Here is a 26,922-nt window from a genome sequence, read left to right on the forward strand (position 1 = left end):
AGTATATCAAATGTGACTTTATTAAACATTTGTTTTTTTTTCATTGACATCATTATCAATATCGTATTAAAATTCCTCTAAAACAGGAGCACACACCTATGTTGTACCAACTGGAGACTGTTACAGCTCTAAAATTCTGCCTGTTCGGCTTCAGAACATGATGCCGGGAAAATATATATATATATTTATATATATATTTATTTATATATATTTTTCATATACTGTATTTGTACTTCTACATTTCACCTATAATAAAAGGCACTTGGAAAAAAATGAAAATACTGATATTAAAATATTTTAATGTGCAAAAAGAAAAGAAACAGGTTATTGGCCTTTCCTGGCCATAGTCTTGCATTAACCCTTTGTGCACCACTGTGGCACTTATAAGTTTTTTTTGTTTGTTTTTTGATTTTGGTCTCTGTGAAAGCGGGACAAGCCAGTCTAACTTACTGTCTCACTTCTCTGAGTCTGTAGTTGATAAACTCTATAGGGAAATTGTGGTATTTGTACCGTATATCTACTGCCTCTTTTTAATGTCAAATTCAGAAGGGCTTAAGAGGCGATTACTGTGTCAAATATACATTTAAATAATCACTGCTAAACTGTGACTCTGTCCCAGCCATTTCAGTTATTGCTCATGTTTCGCATACACTAACAATCATATATGTGATCAGTTATTGTGGGTCCCCTGCTGGGATTTTGCTTCCCCCCTACATGTTCAGACAGCCCTGAACCAAGCAGGCTTCTCCAGAGTGCTCAAAGGGTTAATGGGTCAAACAGCTTATTTGATATTTGAAGATGTAGACCGTGAAGGGTCTGTGTCATTTTCAGCTTTCTCAAACAGCCAGCAAGAACCAGCCACCAGGGGACATGGAGAGGATGGTGGTGGAGAGAACTGAAATTTGAGGGACTTGAAGAACACTGTAGAAAAAAACAGCCCAATCAACCATATTTTGCAACGTGAGCACACCATGAATGCAGCAGGCTCCTGAACATACCTGCTCCCCTCAGCAACACCCTAAAAGGACCGTGTGTATGTCCTCTGTCTTGTATAAGGCTTAGTTTGGGGCAGTTGGTTAAGATTTTTTAAATTTAATCTGGAAAAAAAAAAAGATTGGCTGAGAGGGAATGAGAAGACCTACTTTCACTGTTGGCATCTTTTTTCTTTTATTTATTTAATTAATTCTTTTACAAGTGGCCTTCAGTGCAGCGCTGTCCACCTCGGCGTATACAGGGACCCTAGCAGCTAGCATACATCATATTTCAGATATTGGTGCAGCTGCATGATTTGGCCCCATGTGTCTGAGCCCTGGTTTTAGGAGCACAAGGGCCAATTGGTCATGATTAGCATTTTGCTGGGTTTGTGCGGGACACTGATTAATGTGACTGCATGGCTGGAGGTCAAGGCATGAAGGGAAGGAACTGTTGCAGTTCCTACTAGAAACATAATCTAGATCTCTGGATTTTTTTTAAAAAACAAACGGGTCTGATTTACTACCCACAACCGCTGGGCACTGACCCTTAGAGATGCCCGTCTCTGCGTTGACCATCTGCTCCAGCCAGCTGGCCATCTGAGCCACTAGCCCCCTCACATGAACTCTCATGACCTGAACCTTCATGGTGTGATTGTCAATGGGGAATTAGGTTGTTCGAGAAAAGCTTCTCTTCTCCACTTTTATGTGGCCTAGGATGGGCAGACGTCCATTTCTCCACCTCCACCCCCTTCCTCCGCCCTTACTCCTCTGGGGAGAAAGCAGAATGCAGAGCAGCAATAGCAGAGACAGGGAGATAAAGCAATGTCAACATCAGGAAATGTCTCGTCCAAGCAATATAACAAACAGCAATAACTGTATAGTTGTCTCAAACATAATGAAACCATCGAGGAATTATAAGACTCTGAAGGGGAAAAGTTGAGAGGAGAAGTACAGGAAAAAAACTTAATTCTAAGTTTTCAGTTGGAATGTTTTCTAATGTAACAGTTGTCCATTTCTCACTAAGAGAGCTGATGTTGGAAGCCTTACAGGCCACTGAAGGTTTTGAGGAATGTTCTAAAAGCCTGTCATAAAAAGGCAATACTCATCCTGAGGAGACTATTAGACATATAGTTTCAGGTGAAGAAACCATGTAGCATAATGTGAGAAAGGTTTGTCTAAACTGAAACAATGTCTTTCTGAAAGCGCTCTTACACTTGGATTTAAGTATGTGTAAACAAAATACTGACTGTGTTGTAGAAGAGGAATGTCATTTTTGAGATAACTACCTGTGTTTTAATCATTTAAGCGGATTTTTGGCACAGTGTATTTGTCTTGATATGGATGATTTTTGTTATGTGCACATTGTGTGTGCCTGTCCATGTCAGTCTGTCCATATGCGTATTTACATAATGCACTGGGTGCATGTTTTCCATCTCTGTGTCTGAAGAGGGTCACTTTCACCTTAAGGATGCTGTGCTGTGTCAATTAAAGGTCTTTCTTTTGAAAACGCTGTTCTAACATAGTTAGCGCAGACGTTCAAAGACCCGGGTTCAGCGAGTGAGTTGCACTAACACAAATGTCCAGCAGATGGTACTAGTTGCAGAAGTGCCACAGTCGAGGTGCGAATGTGATGGTGAGATGTAGAATCTTTGTCTGCTTAAAACTCTTTTGCTGAGTCTTGTGTCTTACTGCCTAATTTAAGGGCTTAAACGTGCCCTTGTGTAAATAGTGCTGGTCGTTATACTATTTCTTCCCTCTAAGAGGACAGATTGTCATTTATACATTTATCCAACCTTAGTTTCATTTTAAAGTAATAGACTTGAGTAGCAGTTAGCTGGATAGTTTAGCAGCAATGGCAAGGTTTCTATATAGGTTCCATACAACGAGTGATGCAGGGACATATCTTCTCACTAAATCTCCTCGTGTACAGCTGTGGGTGACAGAGTTTTGTCGGTGAACAACTAGCACAGCCCTGCTGTCTGGCAGGCTAAGACAGACACTGATTGTCCTCTGAAAGAAATAAACTCTAAGTAACCCACGACCAAAGCACCCCTCCCAAAACTGTCTGACATTGCCTGCTTAAAGATTTCTAGCGTGTCCATATATTATTACAATTGTCGTTATGGAGCTCTCAAAGGAACTTCAGGATTCAAACACAAAAGAGTGCTGTCAACTTACAAGTCATAACAGAAAATGGCATCCTCGGTGTGTTGTCTACACTGGCGTCCAGAAATGCTTGTTACATATAAATACACAGAAACCAATGTTCATGAGTGAAAGCAAGGAGCAAATACAGACCAGTGGTCAGCACTGAGGCTTTTCCTGTTCCAACCTTTCCGATTACATTTTTACATTAATATTTCGGATTATCTTCTTTTTAAATGCCTATTTCTGTTTGGTTGTTGGTCCCAATGGAACTGATAAATGTCCAGTTGGAAAACAAAGGTACAAAAGTGAAATGCTGCGCAGAGTAGTGCTGACTGCTTTTGATTTGTGGAAAATGCCTCCCACGTCCCTCCCGCCCCCAGGGGCCTGCCCTTCACCTCTGAGACCACACTCCCTCCTCTTCCCCTTCGAATGCAGGGATCAGTTGACCACAGCTGGCTTTAGCACCACGGGCCCAGAGGGGATGACTACCCAGGATAGGGGGTCATGGGCCACCCCTGTGGAGAGGTTGAGCACGGCCCCGGGGCTGTCGTCCTCGCTCTCCTCCCGCCTGCCTTTACCCTTGCCATGTCCCCTGCGGTCTGAGCCCAGCACAGGGACCATGGGCAGGCCCAGGGCCGAGGACGAGTAGGCAGGAGACAGCAGGGGTGACTTGGCCAGGCCGAGCGGCGAGCCATTGAAGGAGAGGATGGGAGTCCCCGCGAGGCCGGCCGGAGGGGAGCTGGGACTTCCCAGCGTGCTCAGGTCCAGAGGCCGGGGGCTCAGAGGTGACAGGGGCGACAGGGGCAGGGATGCCCCCAAGCCCCGCAGGCCTCGACCGCCCAGAAGAGCGGCTGCCGCCCCCGGGATGATGATGTGGGCCCCGCTTACGTACGCCAGCTCGGCCTCCTTCCCTGGCCCTGACACCTGGGCCGACTTGAGCAGGGAGCCCACCCCTCCAGGACCCGGCTGCTCGTGGGCTACAAAGTGCCCGTGCGCTTTAATGTGCTTGCGCAGAGAGCTGGGGTCCGTGTAGCGCTTCAGACAGCCCACCATCTTGCAGTAGTAGGGCTTGTCCACGTAGTGCGTGCGCGTGTGCTTGAAGCGGTCGCTGGAGTTAGAGTAGCGCTTGTTGCAGCCTTCGTATGGACAAATGTAGGGCTTCTCCCCTGAAAGAGACCATGGAGTGTGTAAGTAGAAGGCAGTCTAGTCATCCAACATACAGAAAGCTGAGACGTGGGCACTGTTTTCCATTGTAGCTCTGACCTGTGTGTGAACGGTTGTGGATCTTGAGGTTCTCCAGGCGGGAAAAGCTCTTGTTGCAGGTGGGACAGCGGTGGGGCTTCTCGTTGGTGTGTGTGCGGATATGGATCAGCATCTTGTACCTGAACAAGATGAGGAGACACAAACCAGTGTGGAGGTGTGTAATTCTGTTTAATGTATGGTGTGCAAGACATTGTCCATGTTGAGAAGGCCACACCCCTCACCTGGCATTGAAGCCACGCCCTTTCCGTGCACAGCCCTCCCAATGGCAGCAATACCCAGAATCCTTTTCAGGCTTGACATGGAAGTCATTTACATGGTCCACTAGGTCTTGCAAAGAGTCAAAAAGCAAGTGGCACTGCAGAGGAGAACCAGAATTAAAGAGGTGCTCTAATTAGAAAGATTAAACAGTAATCAGATCTTGAACAGCTCTGTGATTTAATGTACCTGATCCTGAACTATTTGACTGTCTATTTTTGAGTTCAATTCATGTTAAAACAGGAGAAACACTGAACTGTGCACTTTCAATCTTAAGGAAAAGGAGAGAGCTAACTATGTAAAGTCACTTCTGCATTTTGGTTACCAGATTTTTTCACGCCACCTCACTTCCTCTTTCTCACCTTCCGCCAGCGGCAGGACAGCTGTTCGTCCGCTGAAAGATCAGGAGAGGCGCGCTTGTCCTTGGGCTGGCCAATGAACATGGAGGATGGCAGGTGGAGTCCTCCCCCTCCCCCAATTGGCACAAAGAACTGGAAGGCTTGAGAGGAGGCTCCTCCCTCAACATAACGGATGTGAGCTGAGTCCTACCCGAGGGAGACAGAACGAAAGACAACTACAGACATTTGTGGTTTTTAATATTAAGTCGCCATTCTCTCTGGCCAGAGACGTGTCTTGATGTGACCATATTTGGGAAGGGTTTCACATGCATGTTATTTCATATTACTACTTACTACACTCTGACCAGAGTGCATTCCTCATCATATATCCACCTAGCCTCAGCATTAATGAAAGACACATATACCTCCCATATACACAATCACCCATGCAGTACACATGCTGAAAACCCCCTTCACGCATGTGTTGTGTGCATGTGCTTCTGCATCTGTGCCTTTTTGATGAATTTTCAGAACACAACATAAACTCTACTTACCCAGTAGACATTACACTAATATAATCATGTTAGATATAATAATATAATACAATATCAGATATTACATATTATATGAACCATGCTTTTAGTGAAATATAGGACAATATTTAGAGGCTGACAGCATCTGAGATGTTATAAGCAGAAACCTAGGCTGAACATGGACGCATGAAACAAAAGATTTCGAAGAAATGGCAGCACAGTTGCTGTGTGCGTGCACTTGGGCTGTGTGAGAAATGTACATGACCAGTCTCATAAGGCAGTGGTGATCGCCCCCTCCCTCCCTGGAGCTTGTGGGGGAGGCATGTTTGCCAAGCGCTGGAGGAGTTGTGTGATGAACACGGCCGTGTGACTGCGCCTGCTGATAGAGCCCAGCCAGCGGGACCTCAATTCAATTGAGGCAAAATTGAATTAGGCGGCGAGAGGTCTGCATGGCTGTATCTGGCACTAAATCCGATTTACCCCCACGTCCCATCAGCTCGGCCAGCGCGCACGAGAGAGAGACGCTCCTGTGTGAGCGGACACAGGGGGTATTTAATAAGAGCCCCCTCCTCCTCCCCCACGGGGCTGCGCTGGGTCACAGAGGACAGCCCAGCTGATTGCCTCGTGTGCGGGGAGGCTGTGGTAAGTGCAGCCCTGTGCATCTAACACTCCCTCCCTGTCTGAGTCAGTGTGTGTGCACGGAGCACCTCATTAAAGCCAGATGCAGCTTCATTCCTGGTTAATCCAAAAGGCTGCACCAATATAGGACACACAGGGTACGACTTGGTGAAATTCGGTTTATGGCGCAATGTGGACATCTTAAGTTCACAGCCTAATATACCAATGTGAGTGCTGTCCATGGGAAAGTGGTCAGCATGATCTAGTCTGTATAATGATACCTGCGTCCTAGGATTTACTGAATATTTGCAGTAGGAGTGGGGTGAAGTAATCCTCTGACACACCGATGCACTGCACACTCACCCCAGGGAAGATGTGTGAGGAGCCGTTCCCATTGGTGAGCTCAGGAGAGCAGGCTGTGTGGCGTAAGGACGGAGACAGGCTGAGGTCCACCGCAGGGGGTGTAGGAGGTTCAGGCTTCTCCTGGGGCACCATGGGAACACCTGCAAGCATGAAAATACACACCTCCAGCTCAGGATGGCTCTTGCTTTAAGGCAAAGTCACATCGTGTACTGTAATAGATTTGATCAGTATTTGACATGCTGAAAACTCATCATAAACTGAAAGAAGACACTGTCTGATCCTGTAGCTTACGAGCTGGGTCTTCTTTGTGCATGTTGCTGCATTCACCTGTGTGGGGGGAGGCAGGGGAAGCAGGAACAATGACTGCTGTGCCGTCGTCGGCCATCCGCAGCTGCCCAGCCCTCTTGGCGTGGATTGGAGAAGAGGTGAGAGAGGGCGGTGTCCTGGAGCCTCTGTCCCACCCATTGACACGCCCCCGGGGCAGCTTCAGGTCTAGTGGCTCATCCAAGGAGAGCATGGCTGCAGCCCAGGGCCTCCAACTTGAAGCGAAATGATTGCTAATTCAGTATCTCAACCAAAATGCTAACATGGCTAATAATAAATGACAGCAAAGTGTAATCTGTTAGCATGACTGCACTTGCATAATGTTAACAGTCCCCAAGACCTGAACTATCACTATTAACAATGATGATAATTTCACTGGCTTGATCCACAATTCTATAAATGCAACTCCCTCGGTTCCTCTTTTTAATGACGTCACACTAAAGCATTCTTGCATTGGCCCTAAATCGAATGTATAGTTTAAAATAACTGGATAGCAAAGAAAACAGGTATGCAACAACTACAAAGAGTAGGTATTTTCTCAGCATAACCTTCACTTTTATACACAAGGTCATTCAGAGTGTTTCACAAATAAAAATGATTTAATTTATTTAAATGTAATTTAATTATTTAATTATAATGTAATTATTTAATTTAAGAAAGATAGGTTTAAAAATTTTAACCTTGAATTTAAGTAAATAAAAATAATATAAAAGTATAAAGTGCATCAAATCTAATCGGAAAAGCCATAAAAAAAAAAAACATCATCATGTGACCACTGCAGGCATTACTGCAATTATTATTAGCTTATTCCACTTCTGTGTTTTGCACATATATGTGATTCCACTACATATGCCATTGAACTAAAATAATCGTGCTCTTTAGGTGGTGGGTTTCACCTGAAAGCTAAGCTACTCTGCTGAGCTAACGTGTAATTTGTCACTCATTAGTACTATACTAAACTGTTTACTTGCATACTGGATATTGAAGTTTTGGTTAAACATTTGAATTTGGTTTAGTGAACTGCATCTATTTTGACTACAGCCAAATGGACAGTTTGTTGCATTAATCCATTTAGATGTGTTCGATTACCGACGTTACAGGCTATTAAAATAAGTGAACACAATGGCCATTGTTGTGCTTATTATAAAAGTGGCCATGTGCTCAATAATTGGCGGGATGTGATATTAAATATCTCCACGATCATTTATCCTGCCCTGCCCAGCAGCTCTAGTCAAAAAGCAGCTTGCTGAAGGAGGCAATTATCCAGTTAAAGGATGAGACTGCAGATAAGACTAAGACAAATTTGTGGTCTAGACATGGATTTTCATTTTATACTGATCAGATGACTCATTTCAAGGGTCTTTATGGTACATGACATTTTTTAATGTTTGGTTTAGAACTTCCTCTCGACTGCCTTACTCCTCACTATTTCCCAACAGTTCTCAAACTGAAGGACTGATCTAGGTTGGCTAATGCTGAATGACCTTATTTGAAATAAAACACATATAGGAAACAACACAAGAAATTGAAGAATTTCTGACATTTTCAAATTAATATTGAGATTTCCTTCAGTCTTGTGTGAAGGTTTTAGGAGGAAGTGTTATTGTGCAATGACTAAAGAAAGCAGCTTTCCACAGGGACAATAAAAAAACTGTCCAAAATGACTGCAGAAGGACACTAAAAATATCCCAGCTGTGCATCAGTCTATGTCTGCATGCTGCAAGGCTGTTCTTTAATGAACAAACCTGGTTGTCTATTTAAGCCCATAGCGGACAGGAGCTTGACATTTCGCTGCCCCTGTCTGTGGATGTTTAGTGAAGGACATCTTCACGTTCACACTCATCCACATGGCCCAAATCACACTCCTCTATAAGCTCTCTCCACTCTGCTGACCTTTGCTCGCACGCCATTCTGAAAGAATGTCTGCAATCCAATCCAGATGGCCACGCTGACGCCGCCCCCTAGACCGCTGCCCCAAGACACCACTGCACAACCCTTCAGAGCACACAGCTAGTTCCAACATGCTCTCTCTCTCTCCTCCTTTCTTTGCTCTCTCCACTGCCCCTCTGATCTAAACACACACACACACACACACACACACACACACACACTTCCCATAACTAGCTCTTTTTCTGCTGCAAAAGCCACCAGCTTCTGGATAGAACCGCATAGTCGTGCTGAATAATTGCTCAGCTCTCCACATGCTGATCCTAACATGGTGGAATATACAAACATTCACACACATACACAACCTGAAATTGGGAGTTGTCGAGGCTGACCCCTACAACTCTCGCACGCAAGGTTCACTGGGTACAAACTGTGCTGGGAAATGTTGCTCTCTCTCTCTCTCTCCCTCTCTCTCTCTCTCTCTTTCTCTCTCTCTCACACAGACACACAACCCCTCTGTGTCTGTACTATTACTTGCACAAGCTTGCTGCCCTTGGTCACACACTGCACCCATGTCTAATTAACCACACTGCAGTTATCATTATCAGAAGCAGACTGCACCTGCACAGCACTGTGGACTCTATGCCTAGCTTCTATGTCTTTTTTTTCCTGTTACACACACACACACACACACACACACACACACACACACACACACACACACACACACACACACACACACACACAATTACACAGGAAAACATACAAGCCTCTTGATTGGTGGTCTCTGAGATTGGCTGTCTTGAATCCATGTGAGGACTATCTGTGTGTGAAGGTCAGAGGTCATAGTGTTCAACCTTGGCTATAGCAGGCAGGATAGCATGGTTGATAACACATACTATAACACTCACACACACACATACACCAGGAACTCTGTTATCAGAGTCTTCTACCTGCTGGTAGAACACACACACACATATACATACACACACACACACACACAAGGCATTTCCTGTCTTCTTCCTCATCCTGGTCACCCGCAAAGTGTACCCGGAGCCTGCGACATAGAACACACACACACCAACGCAGCGGCCCACCAGTAGGCCAAGCGTACCTGCCTTACAAGTCCAGGTGGAAATGATTGGTGTGGTCTACAGAAAACATATGGCTCCTCCTGTGCAGAAGTTAATGAGCAAACCACTTTATCTGCAGCCTGCTTGGGGCCCAACGGCCCGAAGAGCTGGTGCCATGGATGCCCAGGCTGCAGGAAGAGCTGGGCTCTGGAGCAGCACCATAACGCCCATGTGATAAGACTCTGGTTAATAATTAGTATCTGACTGCCTTACTGAAGCTATCATTGTCATGCAAGAAATACTCAAAGATGCCACCACCATGCATAGTTAAAAACAGAGAGCTATGCATTCTGTATGATGCCGCGGTATGGCTGCTCATGTTTATTTTGATCATATGTTTTTTTCCTGAAATGTTTATATTGTTTATAATGTTTATATATATAATATTGTTTATATTTATTGTTTATAATTACCTATTGTGTTGAGAGAATAAAAATCCATGGAACAGCATAAGAGATATGATAACTAATTTCATCTTTAATGATATGGTACATTTTATATATATATATATATAAAATTTTAGATCTGCTTCCTTGTCTACTGTTAGCTCAACATTTATCATCTTGTTTTGTGATCTAAAGCATCACTTGCTTTTGCTGTATACTGGAACCCAATATTACCTCATCTCTTTGCCTGAGCCGATAGCGACTCAAACGCTAGTCTCACTTTTGTTACTTTATTGGCCCCAAAAGCAGGTCTTTACTCCTGACGCAGTGAGGAAATCCCCCTTTACTGTGCAACTGTTCATAAGCACCCAACAGCACACGGTTTCAGCTAGAAAACACTCCAAATGATCCAAAAACAAAAGGCCTTCTCACATGGGTTATAGGGTCCATGTGCAAACCATTACTGGTCCATGCATTAGGACAGCTGCAATAAATCATCTCTTCTCCTGTTTAATTAGCTCACCCAAACCCTTAATGATAACCACCCCAAACACACACACACACACACACACACACACACACACACACAACTATAACTAATATCATTCAGGTACAGTCATGAAAGATCGCTATCCTTCTTCTCTGAGATGTCCAGGTGATGCACATTCTACTTTATGTCATCATTATTGTTGCAATTGATGTAGATGTGTGTGTGGAAGAATGCATTGTGCAAAAATGCTAACGCTAATAAACAATGAGAACAACAGCTGTCAACAGCTGTCATTATGCAAATAATTCATCTGAAGTGCTCCATCCTAACATCCATTCACTGTTAATCGCGTGACAATTTTTCATGCACAGTGATCCTCTAACCCTCCCTGAATCTGCCTGGCACCATTTTGTTTTGGCCGGTCTGTTTATTCACCTCAGAATACCTCTGTAGCAGCAGTGACTAAGAGACTGGCGAAGGCCCCTTCACAACACATGGCCTACTGTTCTGCATGGGGGTGACGGTGGAGATCCTGAAGAGAGCGCTTGCCCTGAAGCCCAGCGGAGCAGGGTGGCGGGTGGACGTGAACTTTGGGCTGAGGGTGTCGCTCTGCCCCATGCAGACTTCCTCGCCCTGCTGTGGGGTCGGCAGCCCTTTGAAAGGGTGCATTGTGCCTCTGTGACACTCCCTCACCCCTCTCTGGGCTGCTCCTCTCGCCAGCATGGTAAACATACGCCACAGCAGCTGGAGGAGGGAGCTCAGGGTGGGCGAGGACGAGGCGGTGTGCGGGGGTCCAAACAGGGAGAAGCCGGGGAACGTCTGGGCCTGCGCCAGCTACCTGCTGAGCACCATACCTTCCGTGGAAGTCCTAAAGCCATCTGTCTTTGCGTGAAGGTGAGGTGTAGGGAAAGCTTGAGAAGGACGGGGTGGAGCCAGTGGTGAAGTGTCTTAATTTTCTAACTCTAGGGTCAGGCTTTCCAGACACAGATTAAATCTACTGGGGATCGTCTTTTTTAGCACTGAACTGTACGCATTCATTGTCTTTACATGTATTTTACATTCCTCTGCCTGAGGGCTGGAATACGTGTATGTGTTCCTTTGGACAGATTCATGTTGCTGTGACTGTGGAGGTAACTGAATACCCCCGTCTTTGGGCCCTGGGAGATGGACTCCAGGAGAGCCCCGGCTCAAATCGGGCTGCTGTCCCAGCATCGCAGAGAGGGTGTGGGGTCTCCAATATCACATTCTTGGCCCAGACACATAGGAAACACAGATGTGCTCCATCCTCAGAGCTGGATTCACCCTTCACTGAAACAACTAACAGTGGTCCTGGAAGGCTACCCTGAAGATGGCATGACCTAGATCACACTACAAAATAGCAGTGAGGTCACACAGGGTCTACACTTCCAACCTTCTCATATTTTTAGTTTGTTGTTCAATGAGAAGCTCCACATCCATTTGCAGTACATGGGTAACTCCAAATTCAAACATCAAACATTCAAACATCACTTCCGAGTTTGGGACCGCTGACATGGAGAGTTTAAGACATTCGGAGTATGCTTCCATGCTTAAATAAGCTCATCATAAATGGATGCGAAATCTGTGCTTGTAAGAAACGACGTACATGCTTGATTTTAAAGGCTGTGTCAGAGATCTGTAAGTTATGCATTTGAAAACTAACCCCTTTTGCAACACCTAATCACCTGCAGGTGATGAGTTTTCTGAAATTGTACACCACAGGTACAGAATGTCTCTCACCCAGAAACAAGAAGCTTCAGCTCAAGAATGTCATTCTTCTGAAAAGGCTGAGTCCAGGCCTGTCTCTGAGGGATTTAAGTGTGGCACAGAGTGACAGCAGGACCTTGAGCAAGCCCATATATGTCCACTGACGTTCACCACACCACCTATCCAAGGGCACAGACACTCAGATCCTCATGGCAACACCATCACGTTTTAATAATGTATTTGGAGCACTCCGTACTAAAATAGTTCATTTCTTGAGAGCAGGATAATAAAGCCATCACTAGTGTTTCTGAAGCTGTATTCTGAATTTTCCCTGCACGCTCTTATCTGCTCCATGTTCTTGCTCTCACAACCATCACGTAAATATATCTGTTCCTCTCTGCCTTTCCCATCTTTCTCTCTCTCCTTCCCTGACCTCCCTTAAGGCAGACTGACCCCACCTCCACGGACACGCACACTCACACACCCATACCACAGCCTGCATCCACCCCTCCTCCCTTGCCACACACACACACACACACACACACACACACACACACACACACACACACACACACAGCCCCAAAGCTGAGAGACTTTTTCCTGCTCCCCTCTGCCTCAGCCAGCCGCCTTCTCAGACAGGAAACCTCAGTTTCCACTCAGCCTCCACAGGGCCTCTCTCTCTCCCTCTTTCCCTCCATCGTCCCCCTTCTCTCCCTCCTTTACTCCTCCTCCCTCTGACTTTCTTCTCCCACCCTGCTGTTTTCCCATCATCCCGCCCTCAAACAGTTTTTCTTTCTTTGTACAGTTCATAGGGTACACGCAGCCCTCTTTTTTTCTGAAGGGCTGTAATTGATCTGTTTCCCTTAAAGCACCTCTGCTAATCATGGCTGCTATCTGTCGGGTCCCAAAGTGGCTTCCTTTTTCCACTCTTTCTCACTGTCTCATTTATTCTGTCTTCTCTCTCATTGTAAAAACATCTATCTATCTCTCTCTCTCTCTCTCTCTCTCTCTCTCTCTCTCTCTCTCTCTCTCTCTCTCTCTCTCTCTATATATATATATATATATATATATATATATATATATATAATTATTATTATTATATATTAAATTATTTATCTATTTATTTATTTTCACAAACTTACGTAATTGGCCAAAACAGTGGTGTTGGGGCGGGGATTGTGGAGATAAATACGGGAAGAGACAGAGCGAGCACGTAAGACCGAGAAAGTGCCAACTCCAGTAAACTGTTGACGGTTCCAGCGTGAGCATGGCCAAGAGCAGCCACCTGCCAAGAGAGAGTTGTGTGATCTCCACGAGCCAAAGGGAGGAGAAAGGGAGGGGAGGAAAGCAGAGGGAGGGAGGGAGGAGGGAGGAGGGGCAAGGACAGGAGCCTGCAACAGGAAGCCTCTTAGCAAGCTACTGATGGCCCCCAGCCACACGTCTCAGACGCTGAGGAATTCCTTGCTGAGGGCAGGGCAGCGGGGAGGGAGGGGGGAAGAGGGTGCTGCAGTTGTGACTTCATGCTGGGACCGGGAACGCTACCTGGATCTGGACTCGGGGAGGCACGTCTCAGGTAAGGTGAGACTCGGAGAGGCGCGTACTAATCGGACATGCCTTGCAACCGGAAAGACACTCGCCAGTCTGCTAGATTTCATACACCAGAGTGCAGATCCTATGACAACAGACCTACTAAGTCCCTCTAATGGTCTACAATTCCAACCAATGGAGGAGTCCCACAACAAACTGGCACAGAAGGGAGCTCCCAATCACTGCTCCCTTCCTCGGCAGACTGAGCCCACTGGGAGAGAGATTAACACAGACTTGGATGTTAAGCAGGCTTCAGGCTTTTTTTTTCTGTCTTTTTGACTTTTTTTTTTTTTTGTCAGCAGACTTGACGTCATTCAAGGGCCCTGGGTGTGTGAGGCAGCCCTTTGAGAGCACACACGGAAGCTTTCACACTCGACGCTGCTCAGGCCCTGCTGCTAACACATTATGAAACGCAGCCTGACCTCACTTGACTCGGGGCGAGGAGGATGGCGGGAGCAGGGCAGAGGGTGGAACAGCAGGGACGCAGGCTCAGGCTCCTGACTGTTCAGTAGCGCTGTCTTTTCACCAATATGGCGAGAGGTTCTCAGGCTGGCCGCTAGCACAAGAACGAACTGTTAATACACACGCTGCGTGGTTTAACACAATACTGCACAGATTAACACAGCACTGTACTGAATATCGTTGCACACTTTAGGGTTTTCCTGATCTAACACATATGGTTCAGGTCATCAAATAATTCCAAAGCCTTGGACGAGTTGATTCAGGTGTGTTAAGCAGCACGGTGCTGTGGTTATCCAAGGTTGGAGCAGCCTGCCCTCAGTGACTACAAGCCATTTCACCAGTGTTTTTTTCTTTTTCCCAGTTGTTTTTTTTTTTGGGGGGGGGGGGGGGGGGATTTGCGCATTTTCATATACGTTTTCATTTTTAATAAGTGCATTCATGGCGTATCCAGAGTGTACGTCCTCTAGGTTTTTATTAATAGGGTTTTCTCCATTAAAAAAATATTTAATTAGTCATTAAAATTTGTCCACCCTGATTAGAGCTTCCCATCTGTTTCTGTATATTTCCCTCATCAAAATGGGAGTAAATAAGTCTTAGACACAATGACATTTACAAACATGTTTAATTTGTGCATAAGTGACAGGACCACTGAGAAGAGTGAGAACTTGCTTTTAAGATTCCTTTAAATGAATCTTTCAGAACTGACAGCATCCACAGTAGCAATTATGTGCAATCATTTGTTTGTCCAAAAAGGTACGGCAAATCTTTGTAAAATGATTTACCTTTGCCACTGCCTGTGAAGCCACATTATTCTTTTTTTTTTTTATCTACGAATGATATCTTTGTCCACTAAGTTTGTTTTATCCTGTAATGCAAAAATGTGGCTGGGGACTGCACCAATTTTCCTGCATGAGCAGTGCCGTGGCCTCCAGGTATCTATGGGGTTCCAGAACATTTCTCAGTGAAGCATCACCAAGCCTTTATATCTATGGGGGATTGTGAGGTTTAGCTAATGTGATATTGCAGATGCCTCTATTGCTAGCTGTATATGAGATTGCCAAATGATTGTAAATGGGATATTGCTTTAATTTGTACTTTGTGTCTACCAATTATGTCCAGTAAGTGGGTGCTGCACACAAAATCTGCATCCAGTCTTTACTTTGCCTCTAGAGGTCTCAGACAATCAGAACACATCCATGTACTGTGCCCCTGTAATGAGATACGCCTACTTTCACACTGTGGTCATTAACACTGAATACAGAGGGAGGACACTGCAGTGAAATGCTTCTATATAGGCCTAATTTGAATGTTTGGTAGAAATAAATTACATATAACGCATCGTCATCAACTTACTCAAGCCGTATACATGAATACGCTTCTAGGTCATCTGAGAAAACATTAGTCCAAATTATAAATGTAAAAAGGTGATTCTACCCCCCACCCCCAAACAATTTTAAAACCACACAACAAGGGGTTTTATAATATATTACATACATGCACCTATTTACCACTCAGCAAAGCAACCATACAGAAACTTGCATGGGGCCATGACCAAAGATACTAGCTGTGTCTTTGTAAGAATCCCATTGGTTGGCTTGCTGTAGGTAGCACTCTTGTTCATCTTAGTGTGATGTTGGGCTATCTCTGACACCTCCTCTTAGTGTGATGCTGGGCTATCTCTGACACCTCCTCTTAGTGTGATGCTGGGCTATCTCTGACACCTCCTCTTAGTGTGATGTTGGGCTATCTCTGACACCTCCTCTTAGTGTGATGCTGGGCTATCTCTGACACCTCTTCTTAGTGTGATGCTGGGCTATCTCTGACACCTCCTCTTAGTGTGATGTTGGGCTATCTCTGACACCTCATCTTAGTGTGATGTTGGGCTATCTCTGACACCTCATCTTAGTGTGATGTTGGGCTATCTCTGACACCTCATCTTAGTGTGATGTTGGGCTATCTCTGAGACCTCATCTTAGTGTGATGTTGGGCTATCTCTGACACCTCATCTTAGTGTGATGTTGGGCTATCTCTGACACCTCATCTTAGTGTGATGTTGGGTTATCTCTGACACCTCATCTTAGTGTGATGTTGGTCTATCTCTGAGACCTCATCTTAGTGTGATGTTGGGCTATCTCTGACACCTCATCTTAGTGTGATGTTGGGCTATCTCTGACACCTCCTCTTAGTGTGATGTTGGGCTATCTCTGACACCTCCTCTTAGTGTGATGTTGGGCTATCTCTGACACCTCCTCTTAGTGTGATGTTGGGCTATCTCTGACACCTCCTCTTAGTGTGATGTTGGGCTATCTCTGACACCTCCTCAGTCAAGACCTCACATTTTTGGATGTTCATGTACAGCACACAGTACATCACTTTTTTTCTACTTTGCTTTAATTATTTATTTTTGCAGTTTACTACAATGGCAGGATAATTCTCTCACTTCCTTATGCATCAAACTGAGTTTTGACTCATGATATATTCCCTCATCCCAAATGGGAAAGGACGCATGAAAGTATTCACAGTTGCCTCATGCAGTTAACTGTTTTTTCTTAAAATATCTCTACTTGGAGTATCTGAAGTTAGTCCCATTTATTTCAACACACACTCATGCATGAAATGAATTTAACAATCTCCACCTCTCTCTGTACCCTCACACTTCCCAGAAGCTATTCGTGAAGCAGTCCCTGCACACTGAACAGATCGCGCCTCTTTCTGGAAGCATCAGGCCTCCTGTGACTAATATTTCAAACATTCTTCAGCATCAACATCAGACAAACTGCAACCTTCTTTGCAATCTCTGACGTTCACACTAACTAACAGTAACTCTGTTCCTCCCTATGTGGATCGTTCTCTCTTTCCCTCTCTCCCTCTTTCTCGCTCTCTCACTCGTTCCCTCCCTCTCCCGTTCTGAACTGATTCCTGCTGCCTCTCCCCACAGCCAGTGATGCAATCCACACACTCCTCTGTGCAATAACAAGGGCTGGAGGGAACTAGGAAGGGTAAGGCCATCTCTCCGCTGCCCTGCGTGTCTGAGGAGCGGGGGAGAGCCGCTCTGAAATGGTTTCCCACAAGCACTGTAGGACAAAGATCTCATCTGCTAGGGTGGTAGATGGTGTCATTTAGAGCAATCTCGCCAACAGGGCAGACCTTTAAGCTGCAAGGCATTTGTGGAAATGAACCAACAGTCAAAAAGGTATTAAAAAGTAGACTAGAAAGTTCCACAATAAACCTTGGGGGAATTACAATGGCTGTTAAAGACTGAAATCATAATTAGCACACTTGTCAGCCTGCACTTGTACTAGGCTGGAAAATCAGCTCCCCAATAAGTTTATTTCAGATCCTAACTTCACAGAATTCCCAACAAGCTAGTGGAACACTGCATATTCTCAACACATAGCCATAACATGCCACCATAGTCGTTTTGGCACCATACTCCTGAAGCAGAACCCACTTTATTTTCTGGCTCTTAATCGAAGCCCATGAAGTCTTAGTGCCACCAAAAAGGGCTGACTTTAAAACAATATGCCTCTGCTTCAGAAGGGCAGAGGTTAAGAATATGCAAGGCAAAACCATAAATATAGACAGGCCTGTTCAGCACATCCAGTACAGAGGCTCTGATTCCCCTGACGCTTGGGAGGAAAGGTCAGTGAGGTTGGCCAAGGAATGCTAGCTCCTAGCACCTGCCTATATCCCAACAGCCATCCTCCCACCCTCAGCTAATCACTCAGTACAGCACCTTTAGTCTCCTTGCTTTGCACTCCAATGCTACATGCAGACAATTCTTACTGATCAACTAGTGGTCAAAAACAACAATAAACGCTAGAGTTTCAGGACTCTCCTTCTGCAACGTTAAAGGCATATGGTAGCGTGTGTCAGTAATAGCCAAACCTCTGCTCCTTAGAGATTACCCTGCGCTGCACTTACATATCTACTTAGTGTCTTACAAAAGACCCCATGTCAACACAAATGATTCATCAAAAAGGGTACGTGCAAACTCGGCTGACACTGAACCACCTTTAAATTTGTATCCACTGGATTCTTTTTTGGGGGGGAGGGGATTTACACGATAAGTTATAGAGCCATAGGTGATAAGGCATGCGGCTCGCACCAGAACAATGATTTGTTGTAATGCAGTGATCTAGCCTTGCACAGGTAACTGGTGTCCTACTACCCAGGGGTTACGAGGCCAGACGAGCAGTGTCTTTCCCTAACCTTAATATTCTAATCACCATCATGACTTAAATCATGAGGTCAGCAAGCAGAATTATGCATGAAAAATACAGCAAATATAACACAATGCACACAACAAAGGTTCAGTACCTACACAGAGATGATTTGTTGACTTTTGAAGTTTCCTCTGAATTTCTGATTATTTCCATCCAGACCTGCGAATCCAATCCAAAGCCACATTATCCTCAACTAATAAAATTTGAATGTTCAGCTAGCAAGAGGCAGAGAGCTCGGAAGGACAGCATGCCATTTGGAATAAATCCCAAAAAAGATTTTAAATACATGAATAAACAGAATATAAATATAGAATATATAGAATAGAAATAACTGATCAGAGCTGTTCTGTTCGCAGTGCAACAGATGGCTACCTAAAATGTGCCTATCTGATTTTCCCTTTAGGAATACCCATGGAATATTAGCAAACATCTGTAAGGGATTGGAATCAGGGAAGGGAGGGGTGCCGTGAGAGGGGTTGGGAGGCCCCCTAGGTATGCAGGTGTTCGCCTGGGGCCTGTGTGTGATCGTCCATGCAGACCCCGCCCCTGGTCCTCAGCCGGCGGGTGTGTCTGCGACTGGGTGTGTGATGGCGAAAGAAGGGGTCTGGCCTTCGTTTCCTCCCACACAGTTAACGGCCTTAGAGTCACGGACGTAGAAACTGCACACGCAGCCACAACCCTTGACCATATCTCAGCACTGAAGCAGCCTCCAGCAGACTGCCCTCGGGTTTCAGGACCTGCTGGCATAGCCTCGTATCCGTTTCCTGGACCCTGCATACTGTGGCATGGGCCCACAAGGACCAAACCCTCTCCTGTGCTCCAAGAACTCCAAGAAAGAGAAAATCACTTCCTTTTGCAACTCAAATGCCATAAAACACATTCTCTGGTTCATGGGAAGCGGGGGTTCAGTTTTATACAGCTGTAACTTGATATGAGGGACAGCTTTATGCATGTCTGTGGTGTCGGGCATGTCTGTGGTGTCGGGCTCCTGTCATGGTGGGGTGTGTAAGGAAGAGCAATGTAGCATTTCCCACTTGTGCAGCAGGATCCTTTACCCCTCTGGGAGCCAGCATACTGGAGACAACAGGTCTACTGAAGCAGATGTGAGTGTGTGTGTGTGTGTGTGTGTGTGCGCGCACGCACGTGTGTGTTTTGGCAGGGGGGGTGGGCGATTGTTCAATTCCCCAAAAACCAAAACACATCAGGGCAGGAAGAAAACAGGAAGGGGTAGAAACGCAAACCGACTGAGCGCAATTAGTCGACAAGCTGATGTGAAATAGGCACGCCGGCATGGAGTGGTGGGGACTGTTTGCTCACAGCGACGGAGGAGGGACCGTTGCTGCTGCCCCTTTGAGCATGCCTGACCCACCCTCCCCCACTCCCAGCACACACGCTCTCTCCGTGCTGCTGTTCTCCTTCCCTTCTGTGGCGTTGCCAGCTTTACTGCTGCCTGTGGTCTCCCACTACCCTCACATGGGGCGTCTGTTTTCTCAAAGACAGGCCACCCCTCCACGCAAGCCCGGCCCCCCCACGCCTGGCAGCCAGACAAGGTCAACATGACAGGCCTTTTCTCCCTCCCTCACTGCCGCCCTGTGTTTCTGTGACTTAGCTCAGCTGAGCGACAGGCTCCTCCCAAACACTAAGAGCCTTTCATCTTCTGTCCACACAAGAGGAGAGCGGAGGGAAAGAGAGCGAGAGAGAGAGAGAGAGAGAGAGAGAGAAGAGTATGAGAGATGCAGTGAGGGATAAAACTCAACTGAATTAAATAGGTTTAATTCAGGTTTAATTTAAAAAGGTTCATCAGTTGAGTTGAAAAGAAACATAAACTACACAACTAGTGACTTACTCTTTATCTCCAATATTTCAAACAACAACATATAACACTCATAACACTTACCAAATGCAAAAGACAAGTCACTCATGGGCAAGCAGAAGTTCAGTGGTTCAGACACCCACAGCAACAGATGAAAGACTGCAGGTTCAGGCCTCTGACGGGGGTTAGAGGGATATGAACTAAGCACCCAGGGCTGGCAGGTTCTGCTATCACAGACGTGCCTCTGACAACTCTGCCCTCAGGTAAAGCTCATAAGTCCAAGTAATTCTGTGCATGCTATTCATTATCACACCTAAACCATTACTGAAAAGAAATGTTTAGTAAGACTTTAGAATGCATTACCATTATGCACTAAACTATCTTGAGCTATTAAATGCTTGACCTATTAAAATGAACAGCAGGGGCATATTTAAATCCTATTTTCTCTGATTTCTTTGTAGTGATGTAAATCCCTTAACTATACATTTCATCCAGGTTTTCTGTCTTCAAAAAGCCCCGCTGGTATTTCGATGCACTCCACTGAAAGCAACTTTGGGGAATAGGAGGTCATGGAAAGAGGGAGGGAGCTCACAGCTCGCAGACTTACAGACTCACTGACGGGAATGGATTTGCCCAGACAGAGCGCCAAGACCAGGCCCAGACTTGAGAGAGCCTTGTTTCTGTTTCTGCGCCTGAAACCCTCTCCTGCTCCTCTCTTTGCCTGTCCTCTCCCTCCCTCCCTTTCTCCCTCTCTTCTCTTGCACATACACACAAACTAACAGAAGGTCTTGCTTGCTCATTGGAGCTGGGTTGCACTATTGTGGGTAACTCTGGAGAATCCAGGGTGTTGGCCAAGCAAGTAAATAATAATATGAACCAGCTGCTCCTCCAACTTAAGCGCCTGTGCTTTGGGGACAGAAAGCACCACTCTGCTTATTTCTCACAAATTCAAAACATGGTGGTGATGTGACTAGCCACAGTCCATACACGCTCACAGACATAAACATCTTGTGAATCCTAGACATACTTTATGCAGACACTTTCAATGCAGAGCTTTTGTTCATATTTTGTTCATTCCCCCCGCCCCACGAGCCCTCAATTTAGTCTCACTTCCTGTTCTTTCTTGCTTTCTGTTGAGCTTTCCTCCTTTCCAGCTTTGTCCCTTTGTATGAGGCATCTCTCCAGAACACAGGAGGCAGGGAGGGAGGGAGAGATGGAAATAAAGAAAGAGAGAGGCAAGGAGAGGAAAAGTGTGAGAGAGGTGGGATGTCAGTGGTGTGGACTAAGGCGCAGAACTTTGTCTGTGTTTATTTTGGATGTGGTGTAGCAGAGGCCCGGCCCAACAGCGCACAGGGGTAGAGGAGCTGTGGATGGATGGCATGGGCCACGGGCCATGCCTGAGTGTCCCACCATGGTGCCTGGAAGGGGGAAGAGGGCTGCTATGGGCTGGGGTGGGGTCGGCCTCTGTGCAACATGAAGGAAAAGAAGGAGCCGTTCCAGGAGGAAACGGTGAGACCGCGTTGCGATTAGTGGTTAGAGTTTAACTGGAGAAGAATGCGTGGTCTGGGTCCAGCCAGGGAGGGCAGACTGCACCGGGCCCGTTCAGGGTGTGTGACTCAGGCTCTTGTATCAACTCTGACTCTGCCGTCCGGGGGTCTGTCCGCCCTGATGCACTCCACTCAGCAGCATTCCACGAGCATGCTGCACTCCAGAGCTCAAAAAATACACTACTGCTGGACGCAGACACTGGTTTTTAATTATGGATATGGAATGAATTCAAACATGTCCTCCATAACCATGACAACATTGAAATCTTCCCTGAAATCCTCCTCCGATGAAACTCAGACAGCAGCAGGCTGAGCTTTGTCCCAGCTTACTCATGCTGTGACATTATTCGAACAATGCCTCTGTAGCACTGTGCCACGGTTTTATCATTACCCATCATCCCTTGCCCGGTCAGACTCTGCAGTCATGTGACACCTTTTGGGACTTTTAACCACTCGACCCTCTGCAGGTCTGTCTGGCACCTGAAGGTTAGGCTGCCTTCGCTGGACTTTAGATGACACTGGGCCACATGTTTGTGAATGTGAGATGCTTTGGGAGTTGGTGGGGAGTTGGGTTCAGCATACCCTCAAGCAAGGCAAACACCACATGCAGCTCAGTTATACAGGCTTTACGGACTCTTCTGACACATTTTCAGACAATCCTGTCAGAATATCTAATATTCTCTGTCACTTTTCAGACCTCTCTGGGGACTGCCAATCTTGCATAATTGCATGTCCCACTGGCCCTGTTCATACTGCTGAAAAGTCCTCAGTGTTGATGTGTGGATGGTACAATAAGATACTGGGTAGTGTTTGACATACATACAAAAAGCAATCTGTCTACCCATATTGAGGTCTCAAAGGTGCGTGAGCAGGCAGGCAATTTCCAAACAGATGGAAATGGTGCAGATTAACATCTCTCACCTTAACATTAGTGGAAATGTCATGTATCTCCTTGGCTGTGCTCCAATTCAATGACTGTTTGAAACCCTCTGTTCCCTGCTGCTGGGGACACACATCTGCGTGCCTGTAATCCTGCACAGCACTGAAACCCCACTGAGACAATCATTCATCTGCTCAGGTTCAAGCACTTCACAGGCGGCTAATTCTCCATGCTGGAGTTGCTGGCTTCCTGGAAGCTCACAGACTCAGCTCTCACCACACGTTAAGGTTTCTGTGTGAAACTCTATGCACATTTTTTCTCCATTTCAGGGTCACTTTATGGTGTGGATATTGTGCTTTTAGCCAATATTAGACATTAAATATAGACTCAAATTTGCACTGTCCTCAATTTAAGCAGACACAACCGTGCACAGCTGTATTGAACAAGGTTTTAAGAGGGAATGTCCAGCATGTGTGTCAATGAGGGGGCATTCTGGAGTTCTGCTCTCCATCTGGTCCCCCTAGATGAGCTGTGACCAGACTTTGGGGCCCCGTTTCATCCACTAAGCTGCAGACTGCCTAATGGGCATTTATCCACTGCAGTTCCTTAGGGTGGGTCTGCCTTGGCCTAGCATTCTCAACATGGAGGGGGAACAGAAACTAGCTCAGCCCCTTTCTGGGCCTTACAACTTTGGTGTAGCTGGATGTCTCAAATTTCCCAAATGTTCATCTCTGCCTTTGACGGCTACAGTTAATGATGTCTGCTGAGAACCATGTAGCAGGTTTTTCTTAAACTGTGTGCTAAAGCACATGGAAAAATGGAGGGCTCTTCCACCCAGTTTCATCAGGAGAGCACAAGCCTGTATGCGGATGAGGAACCGCACATGCTCAAATATGGAGTCAAGCATGCAGGGTAATAATCAGATGTTTGTTCAACAGAAGCTCTAAAGCTGTGCGTATACATGCATACACACAACAAACACAGAAGTGTGAAGGAGTAGAAGGGGTTAGAGTTAAGCCTGGACATAAGGGTTGCTGGCAGTGGCTGGCACTTTTCCACACTTTTCTAAACTTGCTGAATATATTCACAGTATTTTCTGAAAACGAACATGCTTTTGAAACCAGTAGGAATTGTCAGAGGGCAAATGATAATAGAAAAAGAGGACCTGCAGCCAAGGATAATGGTGTTGGGAATATGGCCAGAGAAAGTGAAGGGGATTAAAGGGGTCAAAGTGTTACTGAAGTTCACTAAGCTTTCTTGTACAAGGCATGCAATAATGCAACTCTTTACTGGGTGAGTAGGTCACCTGAGCTTCCCTCCTTCAGCTTTAATGAAGACAGCTAGCTGGAACGGGTTCGTGCAGTGAAACCTTCTGCCTGATCCATATATACTATAAATAAAGGGTGTGGTTTTATCCTGTGTTTTTGTCTTTTAATTTCAGATCCATCCTATCAGCTGGTTAAGAACATCCTGGCAGGCAACCTGTTTACCAATAGAGCCATGTGTGACCGCGAGACAGTACAGGTTATATTCGAAGCCCAGCCTCAATGTAGTCACAATTAAGTACAGGGCCGCTGGAATTAATTCCACTGGAATCCTAATTATAGGAAAACCGCTGCTCATTTGTCGCACATCATCAGCGCCTATATAACAACTGCAACAGTTCAGTGCCATGGCACATTAAGGTTTATTCATTTTGTGTTTTGTCTCTTGATAATCTTAAAAGACTGCATTTTTGCCAACATCAAGACATTTAGAATACGGGCCCAAGAGAACTCCTCACGTTACGTCCTCATCGGGCCATGGTATGCCTCTTGCGTCTGCAAGTCGAGCATCTGCTCTCGATAGGCCGCCCTGGAACGAGACGCAGCTGCAAAACTATCCTGTGTGCAGAGCGTTAGGCTCCGACTTTGACAAGATCAATACACAGCACGTAGCGCAAACGTGACAACGTGAACGTCAGAGAAAACAGCATGGCACAAGCCGCCTGCCGGGCTGGATATGGAAAATGGGTCATTCGTTCAGAAATGACAATGTCGTATAATTGCATTAAAGATTGGTCACGTTGCATTCAGTCTCGAAACCCGACAGTGATCCGTCGCCTTCTTCGTGACCAAATGATGTAACGTCGGTGTGACATCTGACAGAACGCACGGGCTACTGAGTTCTGAAGATGGGCTTACCTCTGACAAAATCCCGTGGATATGGCCGAGTTAGCTCCGACTTGAAGCACTCCTCTTCACCTGAAACTTTCCGCTCAGAGTGTTTGTTCAAATCCCTTTCTTTTAGCAAAAGCGTCGTTTGACTACAGGCCCGCAAGCTGTTCCGCGCAAGAGAATATGCGACAGTCACCAAGAGCTTGGAAATCTAACACTGTCTGTAGCGGTCGACTGTCAGACCATTGTCGTGTGAAATTGAGCGGTGTGACAAAAAAGAGAGAAACTATTACGAAGGTAAGAAACTTGGGGGGAAAAAATGAGAAACTACCGAGATCAAACGGCAAAGAATTAACGAAACAGACAAACACTCGAGTTGATGTTAGTTCCAAAGAATGAGATTAGACTAGAAACCCGTTAGCCTAATTGTGTCAACACTTGAAATAGTGTCCGTAATTTTGATAGGTTGAGTCAGCGCTGCGATACAAGACTAAAAATATATATATGTCGATTTCTTCTGAAAATCAAGGTTCATCCCTTATTGGCAAAGCTGGTCAAGTGGGGTTTTCTATGGGTGGTCGTCCTCCCGGAGGTGGGAGGGGGTGCGCAGGCGATAGAAAGAAGAGATGTCGCGAGGAGGGGGGGGGGGGGTCCCCTTCTTAGCTTCGTGTCCGGATGATGTCTCCGTATAGTTGTTTTTTTCCCGGGGTGCTTCCTGGTTCTTATTTCTTCTGTCTTGTCCTCGCTTTACGGAGACGTGAATACCAAAGGTGGTCTCCTGCGTCCGTCTGAACGCAGACAGCACCCGGACTCGAGCCAGTCCGTGTCTCCCTCTCCTCGGGCGCAGCGGAGGGGACTAGCCCTAACCCTGCCAGCTCAGCGCATGCTTGCTGCTCCGCCCATCGGCCATGGGCAGTCCTCGGCTCCCCTCCAAACACCCTTCAATCCCTCCCTCTCCGTGACCATACTTGCACTCTTACTCACACATGACAATAGATTACGAACTCGGTGTCGTTTATCTAATGTCACGCATAAACTAACATCTAGGAAAATTTATCTTCCACGTTTCATATGTAGGCTAGCGTTAGATGTTTTCAGGAGAGTCCATGTCAAGTCGTATATAACCCACTTGCCTTGTATTTGTCTAAAACATAGAATTTACAGAAATTATGCACGCTCCTGAAATTGAATTTATTGTTTGATTTATGATTATTTTTGCAACGTATTAAAAATACAGAATCGTAGTGGTTGAGTTGTAATCGGAAGATTGCCGGTTCACTCCCAAGTTGTCACCGTTGGGCCCCTGAGCAAGGCCCTTAACCCTCAATTGCTCAAGCTGTCTTCAGTCATAATTGTAAGTCGCTTTGGATAACAGCCTCCGCTAAATGCTGTAAATGTCAGTGTTTATTTTGTTGAAGCTGACAGAACCTCTAGGTAATTAGCTATTTTTAGTAGTAGTAACAGATTTAGAATTTCCGAATGTCTTTTCGCCACACGTTTGTTACATTATTAAAAAGCGGGCAAACGATGCATTCACAAAGCAGTCAATCTGAGCTACACTCCGAACTCAAAGCGAGTCGTGTTCCCTTGGGGTTTGACGTGTAATGACTATTTAACGCCACTAGAGGGCAAGTACTCAAACTTTCATAGCAACATCTTTTTCTTGTAACCCATGACAGGTTTCAATCCATCACTATATACTTTTGCAGTTTTACGTATGCATTCCAAAAACAGTGGCCTGCAAAAACCATAAATGATTCACTTAAAACATCTGCGTCAACGAGTAGTTGTCTACAACACATTTAAGAAAGTCT

The 26,922-nt window shown here is 45.7% G+C and overlaps 1 protein-coding gene across 3 annotated transcripts; it reads right to left on the reverse strand.

The window, feature by feature from the left end:
- Positions 1–2: 2 nt before the first annotated feature.
- Positions 3–25,983, reverse strand: glis2b (GLIS family zinc finger 2b). Of its 3 annotated transcripts, none has more exons than XM_081711008.1 (8): positions 25,136–25,983; positions 18,811–18,871; positions 6,820–7,031; positions 6,493–6,632; positions 5,003–5,185; positions 4,607–4,740; positions 4,386–4,504; positions 3–4,288 (listed from the first exon to the last, which is right to left on the reverse strand). In XM_081711008.1, exons 3-8 carry the CDS (start codon positions 7,007–7,009, stop codon positions 3,561–3,563), a joined length of 1,494 nt encoding a protein of 497 aa, XP_081567134.1. In that variant the 5' UTR covers positions 7,010–7,031; positions 18,811–18,871; positions 25,136–25,983; the 3' UTR covers positions 3–3,560. The 3 variants fall into 3 exon arrangements, with proteins under 3 accessions (XP_081567134.1, XP_081567133.1, XP_035385354.1); XM_081711007.1 differs by having other exon boundaries at positions 18,807–18,871; XM_035529461.2 differs by lacking the exon at positions 18,811–18,871 and having other exon boundaries at positions 25,136–25,982.
- Positions 25,984–26,922: the final 939 nt, after the last annotated feature.

Source organism: Electrophorus electricus, chromosome 3 (assembly GCF_041902795.1).
Source record: "Electrophorus electricus isolate QZ-2024a chromosome 3, ASM4190279v1, whole genome shotgun sequence".
NCBI lineage: Eukaryota > Metazoa > Chordata > Actinopteri > Gymnotiformes > Gymnotidae > Electrophorus > Electrophorus electricus.